Below are 19,009 nucleotides of genomic sequence, written 5' to 3'. Positions count from 1 at the left end.
TCCACTGTCTGCCTTAATACATGGACTAGATCCGCACATCCTGTAGCACTTTGGAAATTATTCAGTTCATTCCTTATCGGATATTCAGACAGTTGTGTAACTTTATTTTTATTATTCCTATACTACAATAGGATAAATGCAAGAAATGTGCTGTAATAAACGGTGTAAAGACCAAATAAAAACGCTATAGTTTTATAGCTCTATCAAATTAACGTGTCCTTTTTTTTTTTTTTTTTTTTCATTTGTGGCTTATTTCACAAAACTCAGTGGCAGGAAGAGACAATACTACGTCTTGCTTTCTTTCCATAGCACTTCTCTGTGACTAGCATCATATTTTGGTTTTAATTAATTGTCACAAGTTAGCATTCGAGATGCAAATATGGCAATTTTAGGCCAATTTTTAAGTTAACAAAAATAAATGAAATGTCTACGTTTTGGTGTTGCATTATTCAAGGGGCCTCAGTAGTAATACTAATTAAACGATTTTCATTTGTACATGTTACAGGGTGACAATAAGATCTTTTGATGGTTCATACAAGAAGTTCTTTTTAAACTCTGAATCAAGTGCCTTTAGAGAACTTGGGAGCATGATGGTCGGGGGAGATGTTATGGACGGACTCAACGCAGCTCTGAAGATGAAGTGAGTTGGTTTTACTTACAGCGATATATATATATATTTTTTTTTAATAACACAACAAAAGAAAGAAAAACAAATGACTACAATAAAAAATCCATACACCAAATAACTGGTGTCCTCGATTCATAAAAATCTGTAACAATAGGGCTTGATCACCTGTAGGTTGAAGTTTGGGGGTAAAGAACTCGTGGGAAGTGGTTGCAAGAAGATGCAGTTTAGGGAATTAAAGATTTGTGATAGGCGGAAGTTCTGCAATAAGGCAGTGTGACATTCCAGTCATGAGTGCTACCAAATGCCCATGTAGCAGAGGGGAAAGGCATGGAGAGGTGGCACAATGGATCCAACTTCGTCTGAGCATTTGCCATAGAAGTATCTATGAAATAATAGAAAAGAGGCAATACTCCTTACCTGTTGGGGAGGAAGTTTATTTGTAATAATAGGGTTACTCATAATTCTAACAGCTTTGTTCTGAATTTGTCTAGTTGTTTTAGTGCAACCTGTCCCCATCCATTCCACAGTGGTGAGCAATATTCCAGCTGAGAGCGCACATGACTCTTATAAACTACAGCTAACTGCTCATCAGTGAGGAAGCAACAAACTCTGTAAAAAAATCCAAATTTCTCTGAGGCAGTTTTAGCAAATGATCTGACATGATAGGTCCAGCTGAGGGCATTGTTAAGTGAAACACCGAGAATTTCAATACTTTTGGAGATAGGAATATTAGTAGCACAGAAGATAATATAGGAATCTAGCAACATCTGCCTATTAGTAAACTGTATATATTTGGTTTTACTAGCATTAAATGAGACAAGGTTATTTTGTCCCCATTCAGTGATCCTAGATAAGTCTTGATTTATGTAGACGGCTGTGCTGAGTTCTGAGTTTGAGATATTAAACTTTGTGAATGGGTGTTTGAGTGTCAATGAACTGTGATGTGTTGAGTCATTTGCATATGAATGAACTGATTATGAGTGACAGATAAGTGATCATTATTATGAATTATGAATAGGGTTCGAGTCAGAACTGATCCTTGTTGCACACCAATGGTCATTGAGGGATATTTGAATGTACATCATCTACTATTACTCTTATATTTCTCTCGCTGAGATATGAGGAAATCAGAGGAACAACAGATGTTAGTCCATCGCAAGGGAGTTTAGATATCAGGGAATTGTGCCACACTCTGTCAAAAGCTTTAGAAATATCAAAGACTACTGCATCAGTTTCTTCATGCTGCTCAGCTGATTGATGGATAGTGTGAGTCAGGAGACTGAATATATCAACAGTGGATCTTTCGTGGCGAAAACCATACTGCCTATCAATAATTAAGTTGTTGAATTAATTATGTTTAATTATGTGCTTATTCATTGCAATTTCCAATACTTTACCAAGAGAAAACGTGATAGATATTGGTCTGTAATCGGAGGGGTCAGAGGAACTAGCTTTTTTTCAGAACTGGGTTGGTAGTCGCTTCTTTCCAAGAACTAGGGAATGAAGAAGTACGTAAGCATAGCCTGAATAAATTAGCTAGAACATAAGCAAGTTCTGGGGACCACTTTTTCAAAACAACTGGAGGAATTAGATCTGGGCCTGGAGATTTGTTGGTTGGTAAACTGTCTAGGAAGGATTGTATGTATCTAGTCTGTGTTTTAAGTGTAGCAGTTTCGGGAGAGTCAAGTTCTAGTACTAGGACGTTCTAGCTGACTTCTTGTAATGTAGCAATTCTTGCAGATGTACTAGTACGGATATTCGCTTTACCATGTGAGTCATTTGAAATGTTAGTCTGAAGATTTTAGTGGGTGAATGGGTGATGACTTGTTACATATTTTTTTGGAATTTCAGAGATACGTTGAGTGACATATGATAATTAAAGATACTGGGATGCTTGCATGAATAAATTTGATTCTTTTATGTATGTAAATCTGTACTGTATATGAAGAAATGAAAAAGAAAAGAAAAATGTTTATCGGCATTATCAATTATTTACGAGTATTTTTTTTTTTGTTCTACTTTACATACCGTATATTATGCACTGTCTTACGTTACTGTTTAAGATAATTTATTATCATGAATTTTAAAAATGTGTCCAAATCAGGATGTAAGCTCCAGATCCCGTTCCTTGAAGTCCAGCAGTCCCTCTACGATTGTACCATACACTTTCACATGTCACCACGTCAGCACTAATATCCACCATACATATTTAAAACATGCTAAGGCTGTCTCACACAGAACTAGTGTACTGGCATCAGCGAGGTTGTCGTTTCGACATGTTAGCAGGTCTGATAGTAGGTCAGTAAAGTCTGCTTTTTAACGAAATTCAAATCTATAAACTGTTCCCTGCCCCAGCAGGGATTTGAACACGCATCCATTGGGATATGAGAACACCTTTCTGCCGACTCGGCCACAGATGGATGACGATCATTATCACCCAGGGTCCTTCTCTTAATCCTCATTATCGTCCGCCTTTAGCAAGGGAGCGATACTATTCTTGCCAGTGTCTGTGTGTCTGTCTGTCTGTGTGTCTTTATGTGTATCTGGTCCCATCATGTATCAAAAAGATGTAGACGAATTTTCACCAAACCTTCGGGAAACAGCAACTATGTCGATGTGCAAAAGCCTATTTCTTTTGGTGTGGATTTGATCAATGACAGCCGAATGTCAGCCGTCATATATTTTGTAATATGGAAGGGATTTTTGCGAAGCGCGGTGACTGAATTCCCTAGAGTTTTGTTAATTTTCTTCACATTTATTTTCCAGGTAATTTGTACCTTATCCAACGACATATTTTGGCAGGCGATTAGCATTCGGCCCTCGAATGCATTTGTTTCATTTATTAATGTTTCCTCAGACGACATTATTCAGCTTTAGGCAGATCTCTGGTCATGAAGTGGTAAATGGATGACCGATCCGTCCTCACCTGTTTGAAAAATCTCTCCAGACCTGAATGACATTGCTTGGCGATAACATGGATGAAAAGTCAAATGTCACTGGACTGAAGGTAACAGTAGAACGTAGGGATCTCGCTAGTGCTTTTGTCGACTGTTTTTATTCTCGACCATTTATAGCAGTGACTTCCATGTGATGTAATTACTTAATTACTTATTATCCGGAGAAGACAAACTATGATTCTGTATGGGGTTAAATTTATTTGGTAATTTTTACCTCACAAAGAGTCATGGCAATAGTCTGAGAACAAAAGAAGCCAGAGGAACACTAATTATAACTATAACTGAGCAAAACTTATGATGATTTTTTTCTCTTTTAATTTTTCATAATATATCATAAACACATTTTTGCCTGCGGTTCTGGATCTCCAACACTTTATCATACAGATCCGAGAGTTAAAAAAAAAAAATAATGCAAGTAAACACACCGATACAATTTTCCGGAATAGCGAAAAAGTACTTGTTTTAGGCTTAGTCTTTTCGCAAAGCAATGCATCTCTGTTAGACACAGGCCCTTATTCTTTTTGGGTAAGAAGGCTCCCTAGCACCTCATTCGTAGCGATTTATTTTTGGATGTGGCTGGTTAATATCCTTTTGTACTTTATTTATGCAGAGTACCGCGATGTTTGGAGGATTTATACAACACGGAGTATAACGGTAAAGTGCAATAAGCAACAGAAGTCGCTTAGGAAATTATGTTATGGAGCTTACTTAGCTAGCGATATTACGGGCCACAATAGCTATTTCTACAGTAACCCTTCTTTATATGAACTAAGTCTGTTACATGTGACTGAGAGTGAACTTAGAATACTGTCTGGCATTAGTCAATTATTACTGAGAGAAAATACAACGCGTTTATAATTGATTTTTTTTCCCTTTGCAATAAAACATTCGGTGGCATAGTGACAGAAACCTCTAAACTAAGGAACATTGGACTAAATCGCCAAAGTTCAAGGTAGTTTTCATGCTACATTTGTTCACTAAATACCTTATGTTATCATTTTACAATCCCCACACGATTATACTGAATACTTTTAGAGGATTAACCCGTCACGTCCTGAGCTATTTCGCACCTCCGACACCCCCCAATCCCGAGGTATTTTCGATTTTTTTTTCCTTTAGCTAAAACCTCCGCTTTTTGTGAGAAACATCAAAATTTCAAAGAGAAATCGCTCACCTGAGGTTTAAAATACTCGATCCAGATAGCAGTACCTCCTTACCTGACTGGATTTTCTAACAGGCTGGCACCAAAGAAAACGAGTTCTATGGGAGGGTAACTATTTCACACCACTCATAAACGGTATTTATTTATTTACTTGGTACGAATTTTATGTAGTACGAGAGTATATTGGTTTTCAAACAGTAATATAGGCATTAAAAGCATTGTTTCACTCACTAACTCATCACCATACCTGACCTTCTTTTGCCACATTACCTGATCATCGTTTCTGACTATTTCTTCCTCAAATGCTATGTAAACTTTGTCCTCCACATTGTCATCGATTGGGGAATCACTCTGGCCCTGAATGTTTATATTGGCCAGGTCACTGGTAACAGGTGAATTGCTGAGACAATGGCGTGCGGGAGGGGGGTGGAAGTTATGCGGTGTAAGGCATTGTCCCTGCTTCGCATCTTGGAGAGGAATAGAGGAAGGTGTCCCATGTATACATACAAAAAATCACGCGCAAAAATTGAAAATTGTGCAAATTAGGGACCTTGCAATTGCATGATGTACCAGTACATCGTCGGAACTGGCAAATGCAAAATGTTGCAACGTACCCATACGTCGACGGGACGGGGCGGGTTAAAAGCCAGATACAGCTTTCAAGAATCTCTTAATATCAGGTATTTCAGTAGAACTAAATAGGAAATACGTCCTCCAAGTAAAGGAATTAAGAGAAACTTCGAAAATGAAAGACTTGAGAAAAAAAAAAAAAGAGATGTACCATAGTGCCATAACTTAAGTATTAGTGTAAGTTAATATAAGCTAGTATTGTAAGTGCAATCTTAAGCTTAAGTATTGCATGCATATCTCATGATTTAACCGTTAAGTTCTACATTTAAGTCTAGTCTTGGTTGATATTCATACTCTGAACATAATTCTACTATTGATAGCGCTAAGTCGAGTTTTGATGTGAATATGACTAGTGTTTATACATATGAACCAGCCTTTTCCAACAAAGACGTATAACCGCGGGAATTTTAGCAGAGATAAAAAATCGTGAATGTCTTCTTTTATATTCTGATCTAGAGATTTACCTGGCGAAGTTAACAGATTTCCCCTTTTGAACTAAGCAGTTGTGATTGAGAGTTGACTGAAGTAAGAATATTGAAGACTGTCATTTGTGAAGCGCGAAATTCATGTTGTTAAGTCGGGGTTACAATCACATAGGCATATGTAACTGACATGGGTAATAAAACTGTTCGAATCCCTAATTAATTTGGTTTCATTATGATTAATGTTCCTGTAAGCTTATTACAAAAATTTTAAACATCATAAGTCATTATTTCTACGTATGTTGAGTGCAAACGTGTCTCTGGTATTCTTTGGAGATCTAGTAAAAACAAAATATTACAAAGTAGTCAGTTAAAGTTTTAGCAATTTCTTGAACACTGTTTGGTTTAGTATGAAAGAAAGAGGAGCTAGCCAGAACAATGAGACCGTCGCTCCTCTTCATTCATTGCAGGTTAGTGCCCACGCTCTCAACCCCCCATTTTTTTTCTCTCTCTTGTGTATTAAGTCATCAAATACTTTCGTGAGTTAAATTAGTAATATTTTCCCCTAATCCTTTTGTGCTGAATAGTGAGACCGTCGCTCCTTTTCATTGTTGCAGACGAGAGTTATGGAGGGCCGTGGCTCGCTTTCCAAGGATTCGAGCGTTCTAGCCACGGCCTAACCTCTAACACACTAAATCACCCCCCTCCCCTTTAGTTCATGGAATCAAAGTGATATTGGCTGGTCCATTTGATTACGGTCCATGTGATTACTGATCCCATTGATTATTGTGTCTAGTTAATATAAGATTATTCAGTTATTGTTCATTCAGTCTTAGAGAATATTCTTTGGTGATAACCTTTAGGTTCCTTCCCGACAAGTCCGTCAGAGACCACGGGACTATATCCATGCGTATCAGTATATTGGAATATTAATCTACTGTGTAAAGATACACATTTCTGGAGTTATACTGTAAATCCTGATTATTGATTATTAACTTTGTTCGTGAAGCTTCATATTTCTGGAAAGTGTAACAGTATTCTTTGAATATTTAGTTTGAGAAGATTCATATGGTTGTTGATATATAGATCCTCATTATATTTTGTTTGGTATCATTCCCAGTTTGAAGTGTAATCTGAATCTCTGTTCTTAATACTAAGTAAATTTTAGGTTAAATCATTTTGAGTTTGAATTTTGCTATCCTCTATGGAGTAGTATAGACGAGATTGAGTGGCCCATAAGGTGTGCTAATATCTAACTGCTCACACACTTTCCAAAAGATCACGTTACCCCATTTTCCATAATTTATAAAAGTCCCAGCATTACACTGGTGTCATTTATTGGTGACTAATTGTCAACATTACAATGGTGGCCAAATTTTTCCGGCGTTACACTGAAGGTATCTAAATTCTGATCATTACCCTGGTGACTAGTTTTCAGCATCATGTTGGTGCTGTATCAAAAATTTCCGTTAATAAGTACATCCTTTGGTTAATCCTTTTATTGTCCATATGTCTCTCCGCTAAATATATATTTCTTGGTTCGAGCCTAAATGAACATTTTTTGTGTCCTTAATCTCAGGAATGGTTCATTCGCGTGAAGGGTACGTTTATTAAAACTGAATATGCTCTTATTATTTTTTAACCTTTTAATATTAAACAGTTGAAATGCCATATGTCAGCTGAATCTGAAAAAGGAAAAAACGTGTAGATGAATTGGCATGTGACGAAGCGCCAGGATTCCAAAGGATTGAATGATGTATGAAAGATTATGTGGCCCATTCTACTGGGCATACTATGCATTATTCTCCCAGTATCGAATATTCTGTCCTTATATATCATACCTCATGCTGTTTGTAGGTCGTGAATGCGTCTGGGTTATTTATTTTCTTTTTTTTACTTTTTTTTTTTTTCAGGAGTGCCCATCTTGGTGCCCCTCTAAACATTCAGCTCGTAATATCCCGGAACTTTGCAAAACTAGATGGCACTTCCCCCTTGTATCTAGGCAAGGAAAAGCTGTTACAGGTTTCGGTAGCCTGGCCAGTGCCTCATGATGCCCCCTACACACCTCAGATTGATAAATGCCTGAGGATTATATCGCAGGTGGGTAAAATAATTTAATCTTTTGGCTTAATATGTTTTTACACGAAATCACTCCTTATCTGAGTAACAATGACTTCGGGTAGCATTACTACTAAAGATATCTTTGTAGTGAAGAAGTTATTAATTTCACAAGGATGGTGTCTTACATATTCAATTTTTGCAACTTCAAGGCATTTTTACCCAGTTGCGGATAAATCGCTAGTAGTGAAAGAGTCATCATTAATGCCAAGTATTCGATGAGTTATATCGATCATATATATGGGGCTGAATGCATTAAGATAAATCGATACCTACATCGAGGGGAAAAACGGCAACAATGTAAGTAAATTATCTATATGTCTATATAGTGCCAGATGCTTTAATTCCATACGGGGTAACCACAAACAAATCGCCTCCACGTCGCCCTGTCCCCTGCCATTTCACTGCCCTGCTCACAACTCACACACCCCTCTCTCATAATTATACCTCTCCACTCCATCCTTCCATCTCATCCTTGGCCTCCCCCTCCCCTCTCTCCCACGCCACCTCACTCGCACTATCATTGCCAGTCTCTCACTCTCCACCCTCTACACATGGCCAAACCACCTCAGTGTGTTTCTCCTAATGCTTCGTATCACATCCACATTCACATCACAGCGCTCCTTCACATCCTCATTTGTCAATCTGCCTCTCCATCTGACTCCACATGCTCCTCTCAAATAACTCATTACTACGGCTCTTACTCTTGACTTGTGTCTCTCCAACAACGTCCAAGCTTCACTTCCATACGTTAGAGCTTGTATCACAAAACTGTCATGTAGTAACTTTTTCACTTCCCTGTTTCTTGTCACTGCCTTCAAGGAACCAGGAACCTTTCTTCCTTGTTGTACCCTTTTGTTAGTTATTATCACTGTAGGGGGTCTTGATTATTAACTAACTTAAAGCGGAATAACAACTCACCATTATTTACAGTATGTGGAAATGGCGTTTTGATCAGTACTCAGTTTAAATATCTGCAGGCCTAATAAATATGCTGAGTACTTAGCTGCGGTGTTGATGGTATTAGTGTCATAAAGACTAAATGTCATAAAAGACTGTGTGGTTCCTTTGTGGTTGAGTTATATATATATATTTTAGACTTGTGGACAAATGGTTAATGGGCATTTAAGTGACATTTAGTCTTTATGACACTAATACCATCAACACCGCAGCTAAGTACTCAGCATATTTATTTAGGCCTGCAGATATTTAAACTGAGTGCTGATCAAAACGCCATTTCCACATACTGTAAATAATATTCCTTTAAGTTAGTTAATAATCAAGACCCCTAGTGATAATAACTAACAAAAGGGTACAACAAGAAAAGGTTCCTGGTTCCTTGAAGGCAGTGACAAGAAACAGGAAGTGATAAAAGTTTACATGACAGTTTTGTGATACAAGCTCTAACGTCTTGGAAGTGAAGCTTGGACGTTGTTGGAGAGACACAAGTCAAGAGTAAGAGCCGTAGTAATGAGTTATCTTGAGAGGAGCATGTGGAGTCAGATGGAGAAGGCAGATTGACAAATGAGGATATGAAGGAGCGCTGTGATGTGAATGTGGATGTGATACGAAGCATTAGGAGAAACACACTGAGGTGGTTTGGCCATGTGTAGAGGGTGGAGAGTGAGAGACTGGCAATGATGGTGCGAGTGAGGTGGGCGTGGGAGAGAGGGAGGGGAGGCCAAGGATGAATGGAAGGATGGAGTGGAGAACATAATTATGAGAGAGGGGTGTGTGAGTTGTGAGCAGGGCAGTGAAATGGCAGGGGACAGGGCGACATGGAGGCGATTTGTTTGTGGTTACCCCGTATGGAATTAAAGCATCTGGCACTATATAGACATATAGATAATTTACTTACATTGTTTGCCGTTTTTCCCTCGATGTAGGCATCGATTTATCTTATTACATTCCTTCATATATATGATCGATATAACTCATGTGAATACTTGGCATTAATGATGACTCTTTCACTACTATGGTTATCCGCAACTGGGTAAAAATGCCTTGAAGTTGCAAAAATTGAATATGTAAGACACCATCCCTTGTGAAATTAATAACTTCTTCACTACAAAGATATCTTTAGTAGTAATACTACCCAGAAGTCATTGTTACTCAGATAAGGAGTGATTTTCGTGTAAAAACATAATGAAAGCCAAAAGATTAAATTATTTTACCCACCTGCGATATAATCCTCAGGCATTTATCAATCTGAGGTGTGTAGGGGGCATCATAGGGCACTGACCAGGCTAACCGAAACCTGTAACAGCTTTTCCTTGCCTAGATACAAGGGAAGTGCCATCTAATTTTTGCAAAGTTCCGGGATATTACGAGCTGAATGTTTAGAGGGCACCAAGATGGGCACTCCTGAAATAAAAAAGTAAAAAAAGATAAATAAATAGCAGACGCATTCACGACCACTAAAACGGCATGAGGTATGATATATAAGGACCGAATATTCTGATACTGGGAGAATAATGCATAGTACTTATTAGAATAGACACATAATCTTTCATACATCATTCAATCCTTTGAAATCTAGCGCTTAATCACATGCCAATTCATCTACACGTTTCCTTTTTCAGATTCAGCTGACATATGGCATTTCAACTGGCTGTTAATATTAAAGGTTAAGAAATAATAAGAGCATATTCAGTTTTAATAAACGTACCCTTCACGCGAATGAACCATTCCCTGAGATTAAGGACACAAAAAATGGTTCGTGCAAGCTCGAACAAGGAAATATATATTTAAGCGGAGAGACATATGGACAATAAAAGGATTAACAAAGGATGTACTTATTAACGAAATTTTGATACAGCACCAACATGATGTAAAACTAGTCACCAGGGTAATGATCAGAATTTAGATACCTTCAGTGTAACGCCGGAAAAAATTTAGCCACCATTGTAATGTTGACAATTAGTCACCAATAAATGACACCAGTGTAATGCTGGGACTTTTATAAATTATGGAAAATGGGGTAACGTGATCTTTTGGAAAGTGTGTGAGCAGTTAAGATATTAGCACACCTTATGGGCCACTCCAATCTCGTCTATACTACTCCATAGAGGATAGCAAGAATTCAAACTCAAATGAGTGTTACAACCTAAAATTTCTTAGTATTAAGAACAGAGATTCAGATTACACTTCAAACTGGGAATGATACCAAACAAAATACTGTGGATCTATATATCAACAACCATATGAATCTTCTCAAATAAATATTCAAAGAATACTGTTACACTTTCCAAATATGAAGCTTCTGAACAAAGTTAATAATCAATAATCAGGATTTACAGTATAACTCCCAGAAATGTGTATCTTTACACAGTAGATTAATATTCCAATATACTGATCGCATGGATATAGTCCCGTGGTCTCCAATGATTTAATAGGAAGGAACCTAAAGGTTATCTTAAGAATATTCTCTAAGACTAGAATGAACAATAACTGAATAATCTTATATAACTAGACACATATAATCAATGGGATGCAGTAATCATGGACCGTAATCAAATGGACCAGCCAATATCCCCTTTATTCATAGACTAAGGGGAGGGGGTGATTTAGTGATGTTAGAGGGTTAGGCAGTGGCTAGGAGCATCAGATCCTTGGAGGCCGAGAGCCACGGCCCTCCCATAACTCGTCTGCAACATTGAAAAGAGGCGACGGTCTCACTATTCAGCACAAAAGTGATTAGGGGAAAATATTACTAATTTAACTCACAAAAGTATTTGATGACTTAATACGAGAGAGAGAAAAAAAGGGGGTTGGGAAAGTAGGGCACTAACCTGCAACGAATGAAGAGAGACGACGGTCTCATTGTTCTGGCTCGCTCTCTTTCTTTCATACTAAACCAGACAGTGTTAAGTGGCTGAAACTTTAACTGACTGCTGTAATATTTTGTTTTTACCTAGATCTCAAAGAATACAGAGACTACGTTTGCACTCAACATACGTAGAAATAATGACTTATGATGTTTAAAATTTATTGTAATAAGCTTACAGGAACATTAATCATAATGAAACCAAATTAATTAGGGATTCGAACAGTTTTATTACCCATGTCGAAGAGTGTGTACTGATATGCCTATGGTGATGTGTAGCCCCGACTTAACAACATGAATTTCGCGCTTCACAAATGACAGTCTTCAATATTCTTACTTCAGTCAACTCTCAATCACAACTGCTTAGTTCAAAGGGGAAATCTGTTAACTTCGCCAGGTAAATCTCTAGATCAGAATATAAAGAAGACATTCACATTTTTATCTCGTGCTAAAGAGATTCCAACTAGGTTATACGTCTTTGTTGTGAAAAGGATCTGGTTCATATGTATAAACACTAGTGTATTCACATCAAAACTCGACTTAAAAAAAAAAAAAAAAAGCGCTATCAATAGTAGAATTATGTTCAGAGTATGAATATCAGCAAGACTAGACAATGTAGAACTTAACGGTTAAATCATGAGATATGCATGCAATAAACTTGAATTGCACCCCAATACTAAGCTTATATTAACTTACACTAATACTTAAGTTATGGCACTATGGTACATCTCTTTTTTTTTCTCAAGTCTTTCATTTTCCAGAAGTTTCTCTTAATTCCTTTACTTGGAGGACGCAAATATTTCCTATTTAGTTCTACTGAAAGTCAGATCACCTGATATTCAGCCTAAGAAGGGATTCTTGAAAAGCTGTATCTGGCTTTTAACCCGCCCGTCAAACGTCGGCAGTGTAAATTACGTTGCAACATTTTTACATATTGCCAGTTCGACGATGTACTGGTACATCATGCAATTACTAGGAGTCCCTGAACTTTGCACAATTTTCAATTTCTTACGCGTGATTTTGTCTATCATGGGACCTTCCTCTATTCCTCTCAAGATGCGAAGCAGGGACAATGCATTACATAACTTCCACCCCCCTCCCCGCCGCCATTGTCTCAACCAATTCACCTGTTACCAGTGACCTGGCCAATAGTAAACATTCAGGGCCAGAGTGATTCCACAATACGATGACAATGTGGAGGACAAAGTTTACATAGCATTTGAGAAGAAATAGTCAGAAACGATGATCAGGTAATGTGGCAAAAAGAAGGTCAGGTAGTGATGAGTTAGTGGAGTGAAACAATGCTTTTAATGCCTATATTACTGTTTGAAAGCAATATACTCTCGTACTACATAAAATTCGTACGAAGTAAATAAATACCGTTTATGAGTGGTGTGAAATAGTTACCCTCCCATAGAACTCGTTTTCTTTGGTGCCAGCCTGTTAGAAAACCCAGTCAGGTAAGGAGGTACTGCTATCTGGATCGAGTATTTTAAACCTCAGGTGAAGCGATTTCTCTTTGAAATTTTGATGTTTCTCACAAAAAAAGCAGGTTTTAGCTAAGAGAAAAAAATCGAAAAAATACCTCGGGATTGGGGGTGTCGGTCTTGAGAAATAGCTCAGGACATGACGGGTTAATCCTCTAAAAGTAAACTAGTATAATCGTGTGGGGATTGTAAAATGATAACATAAGGTATTTAGTGAACAAATGTAGCATGAAAACTACTGTGAACTTTTGGCTAGATTTAGTCCAATGTTCCTTAGCTTTAGAGGTTTCTGTCACTATGCTGCGAATGTTTTTATTGCAAAGGAAAAAAAATCAATTATAAACGCGTTGTAGTTTGTCTCTGGTAATAATTGACTAATGCCAGACAGTGTTCTGGGTTCACTCTCAGTCACATGTAACAGACTTAGTTCACTTATAAAGAAGGGTTACTGTGAAATAGCTATTGTGGCCCATAATATATTAGCTAAAGTAAGCTCCATAACATAATTTCTAAAAACTGTGCTTATTGCACTTTACCGTTATGCCGTGTTGTATAAATCCTTAGAAACATGGGTACTCTGCATAAATAAAAAGTAAAGGATATTAACCAACCACATCCAAAAATAAATCGCTACGAATGAGGTGCTAGGGAGCCTTCTTACCCAAAAAGAATAAGGGCCTGTGTCTAACAGAGATGCATTGCTGAAAAGACTAAAGCCTAAAACAAGTACTTTAAGCTATTCCGGAAAATTAATATCGGTGTGTTTACTTGCATTATTTTTTTTAACTCGGATCTGTATGATAAAGTGTTGGAGATCCAGAACCAAGGCAAAAATGTGTTTATGATATATTATGAAAAATTACAAAAGAAAAAAATCATCATAAGTTTTGCTCAGTTATAGTTATAATTAGTGTTCCTCTGGCTTCTTTTTGTTCTCCAGACTATTGCCATGACTCTTTGTGAGGTAAAAATTACCAAATATTTAACCCCATACAGAATCATAGTTTGTCTTCTCCGGATAATAAGTAATTTTAAATAATTACATCACATGGAAATCACTGCTATAAATGGTCGAGAATAAAAACGATGCGACAAAAAGCACTAAGCGAGATCCCCTACGTTCTACTGTTACCTTCAATTGACATTTGACTTTTCATCCATGTTATCGCCAAGCAATGTCATTCAGGTCTGGAGAGATTTTTCAAACAGGTGACGGATCGGTCATCCATTTACCACTTCATGACCAGAGATCTGCCTAAAGCTGAATAATGTCGTCTGAGGAAACATTAATAAATGAAACAAATGCATTCGAGGGCCGAATGCTAATCGCCTGCCAAAAATATGTCGTTGGATAAGGTACAAATTACCTGGAAAATAAATGTGAAGAAAATTAACAAAACTCTACTGAATTCGGTGCCGCGCTTCGCAAAAATCCCTTCGATATTACAAAATATATGACGGCTGACATTCGGCTGTCATTGATCAAATCCACCAAAAGAAATAGGCTTTTGCATCGACATAGTTGCTTTTCCCGAAGGTTTGGTGACAATCTACATCTTTTTGATACATGATGGGACCAGATACACATAAAGACACACGAACAGACAGACACACAGACACTGGCAAGAATAGTATTAGCTCCCTTGCTAAAGGCGGACGATAATGAGGATTAAGAGGACCCTGGGTGATAATGATCGTCATCCATCTGGCCGAGTCGGCAGAAAGGTGTTCTCATATCCCAATGGATGCGTGTTCAAATCCCTGCTGGGGCAGGGAACAGTTTATAGATTTGAATTTCGTTAAAAAAGCAGACTTTACTGACCTACTATCAGACCTGCTAACATGTCGAAACGACAACCTCGCTGATGCCAGTACACTAGTTCTGTGTGAGACAGCCTTAGCATGTTTTAAATATGTGGTGGATATTAGTGTGACGGTGGTGACATGTGAAAGTGTATGGTACAATCGTAGAGGGACTGCTGGACTTCAGGGAGCAGGATCTGGAGCTTACATCCTGATTTGGACACATTTTTAAAATTCATGATAATAAATTATCTTAAACAGTAACGTAAGACAGTGCATAATATACGGTATGTAAGTGGGAACAAAAAAAAAATACTCGTAAATAATTGATAATGCCGATAAACATTTTTCTTTTCTTTTCATTTCTTCATATACAGTACAGATTTACATGCAATAAAAGAATCAAAATTTATTCATTAAAGCATCCCAGTATCTTTAATTATCATATGTCCTCAACGTATCTCTGAAATTCCAAAAAAATATGTAACAAGTCATCACCCATTCACCCACTAAAATCTTCAGACGATAACATTTCAAATGACTCACATGTTAAAGCGAATATCCGTACTAGTACATCTGCAAGAATTGCTACATTACAAGAAGTCAGCTAGAACGTCCTAGTACTAGAACTTGACTCTCTAGAAACTACTACACTTACTGTAAAACACAGACTAGATACATACAATCCTTCCCTAGACAGTTTACCAACCAACAAATCTCCAGGCCCAGATCTAATTCCTCCAGTTGTTTTGAAAAAGTGGTCCCCAGAACTTGCTTATGTTCTAGCTAATTTATTCAGGCTATGCTTACGTACTTCTTCATTCCCTAGTTCTTGGAAAGAAGCGACTACCAACCCAGTTCTGAAAAAAAGCTAGTTCCTCTGACCCCTCCGATTACAGACCAATATCTATCACGTTTTCTCTTGGTAAAGTATTGGAAATTGCAATGAATAAGCACATAATTAAACATAATTAATTCAACAACTTAATTATTGATAGGCAGTATGGTTTTCGCCACGAAAGATCCACTGTTGATATATTCAGTCTCCTGACTCACACTATCCATCAATCAGCTGAGCAGCATGAAGAAACTGATGCAGTAGTCTTTGATATTTCTGAGCTTTTGACAGAGTGTGGCACAATTCACTACAATCTAAACTCCCTTGCGATGGACTAACATCTGTTGTTCCTCTGATTTCCTCATATCTCAGCGAGAGAAATAAAATATTAGTAGATGATGTACATTCAAATATCCCTCAATGACCATTGGTGTAGACAAGGATCAGTTCTGACTTAGAACCCTATTCATAATTCATAATAATGATCACTTATCTGTCACTCATAATCAGTTCATTCATATGCAAATGACTCTCAACACATCACAGTTCATTGACACTCAAACACCCATTCACAAAGTTTAATATCTAAAACTCAGAACTCAGTACTTTGGCAAATCTACATAAATCAAGACTTATCTAGGATCACTGAATGGGGACAAAATAACCTTGTCTCATTTAATGCTAGTAAAACCAAATATATACAGTTTACTAATAGGCAGATGTTGCTAGATTCCTATATTGCTCTTCTGTGCTACTAATATTCCTATCTCCAAAAGTATTGAAATTCTCGGTGTTTCACTTAACAATGCCCTCAGCTGGACCTATCATGTCAGATCATTTATAAAACTTCCTCAGAGAAATTTGGATTTTTTTACAGAGTTTGTTGCTTCCTCACTGATGAGCAGTTAGCTGTAGTTTATAAGAGTCATGTGCGCTCTCAGCTGGAATATTGCTCACCACTGTGGAATGGAAATGGGGACAGGTTGCACTAAAACAACTAGACAAATTCAGAACAAAGCTGTTAGAATTATGAGTAACCCTATTATTACAAATAAACTTCCTCCCCAACAGAGTAGAAGGAGTATTGCCTACTTTCTATTATTTCATAGATACTTCTATGGCAAAATGCTCAGACAGAGTTGGATCCATTGTACCACCTCTCCATACCTGCCCTCTGCTACATGGGCATTTGGTAGCACTCATGACTGGAATGTCACACTGCCTTATTGCAGAACTTCCGCCTATCACAAATCTTTAATTCCCTAAACTGCATCTTCTTGCAACTTGCTTTCCCCACGAGTTCTTACCCCCAAACTTCAACCTACAGGTGATCAAGCCCTATTGTTACAGATTTTTATGAATCAGGGACACCAGTTATTTGGTGTATGGATTTTATTGTAGTCATTTGTTTTTCTTTCTTTTGTTGTGTTATTAAAAAAAATATATATATATATCGCTGTAAGTAAAACCAACTCACTTCATCTTCAGAGCTGCGTTGAGTCCGTCCATAACATGTCTCTCGACCATCATGCTCCCAAGTTCTCTAAAAGCACTTGATTCAGAGTTTAAAAGAACTTGTGTATGAACCATTCAAAAGATCTTATTGTCACCCTGTAACATGTACAAATGAAAATCATTTAATTGATATTACTACTGAGGCCCCTTGAATAATGCAACACCAAAACGTAACTTCAAGATACATTTCATTTATTTTTGTTTTAACTTTAAAATTGGCCTAAAATTGCCATATTTGCATCTCGAATGCTAACTTGTGACAATTAATTAAAACCAAAATATGATGCTAGTCACAGAGAAGTGCTATGGAAAGAAAGCAAGACCTTAGTATTGTCTCTTCCTACCACTGAGTTTTGTGAAATAAGCCACAAAAAAAAAAAAAAAAATGAAAAAAAAAAAAAAGGCACGTTAATTTGATGAGGCTATAAAACTATAGCGTTTTTATTTGGTCTTTACTACCGTTTATTACAACACATTTCTTGCATTTATCCTATTGTAGTATAGGAATAATAAAAATAAAGTTACTCAACTGTCTGAATATCCGATAAGGAATGAACTGAATAATTTCCAAAGTGCTACAGGATGTGCGGATCTAGTCCATGTATTAAGGCAGACAGTGGAGGAAGCAGAGTGAGGAGACTGTGCGTCTCCTGGAGGAACAATGCATGTGGAAGTGAATAAGGTTGCAGGCGGTGAGCACAAAAGTAAGGATAAAAGAAAAAAAAGGATAAAGCTGGAGATAAATATTGAGAGATGGGAATATTTCAAGTATGGTTATGTGGATGATGTATTACGTGGTACTTAAGAACAGCATTTATTGATTCGTTCAGTGTTGCCCTGTTTTTTGAACAGTCAGGGCTGAAAGTACAGTATAGAAGGATCACAAATAAACACCAGCTGCTGGGTGAAAAGCTAACTCACTGTGTGATGTGTTGGTGAATGAGGGGAAAAATAGAACTGAGGGGTTTAAGAACTTTAATGCAGTGATAGAGGACTCCAAAAGGGCCCAGCAATAACTAACGTTTCAATTTCATCCAACACCTTTGCATCCAGACGTTTGTTCTTCAATGTCTCACCTGTCAACTATGATGAAAAAGCCAACTCTTCAACTGTCTCTGGTCTGGGTGGCAGCCTTGGGAAAATTGAGGAAGCGATGAACTGGCGCGATATGCTGTGCCCACCACCACACCGAAGAACAACCAAGTGCCGACCAGGATGTGGTTGGACTGGCTGGTTGAGAGGCGTCCATGCAGTCCCTGGCCCAACAAGGTGCCCACAGACTCCATCACCACCGACTCCAGTACTCAGCACTCCATGACACGTTTTGCCATATTTTTCTCACTCGTAATCTGTAAAACATACATATACAATGATATACGTACATATACAACGATATGAATGCGTAGTTGTTTCTTTATTGTGTCATAGGGGCGAGCAGTGATGTTTCGGACGGTGGAATGGTTTTGATAATACGAGCCATGAAGAAAGAAGTGCACCTCCTACGCATCTGCTACTGTTAGGAAGACACAAGTCTAATGAGGTCATTAGCACCCTTTTTTGTTTTTTTTTTTGCGGAGCTGCTTCGGTATATCCAGTTTCGTAGAGTAATTCTGATATTCTTCT

At 37.6% G+C, this 19,009-nt stretch overlaps 1 protein-coding gene across 1 annotated transcript in view; it reads left to right on the top strand.

Annotated features, from left to right (window-relative positions):
• The window catches only part of LOC145395806 (ionotropic receptor 21a-like), a 42,721-nt gene extending 24,017 nt beyond the window's left edge, over positions 1-18,704 (top strand). The window contains exons 7-8 of the mRNA XM_080269340.1: positions 506-640; positions 18,440-18,704. Of these exons, the coding sequence (XP_080125466.1) occupies positions 506-640; positions 18,440-18,704 (400 nt within the window). The remainder of the gene's footprint in view (positions 1-505; positions 641-18,439) is intronic.
• Positions 18,705-19,009: the final 305 nt, after the last annotated feature.

This window comes from Coenobita brevimanus, chromosome 33 (assembly GCF_032717465.1).
Source record: "Coenobita brevimanus isolate Jiangsu-jjx chromosome 33, ASM3271746v2, whole genome shotgun sequence".
In the NCBI taxonomy this organism is placed as follows: domain Eukaryota; kingdom Metazoa; phylum Arthropoda; class Malacostraca; order Decapoda; family Coenobitidae; genus Coenobita; species Coenobita brevimanus.
The sequence above is the reverse complement of the archived record's forward strand: the minus strand, read 5'-3'. Positions and strand labels throughout refer to the sequence as shown.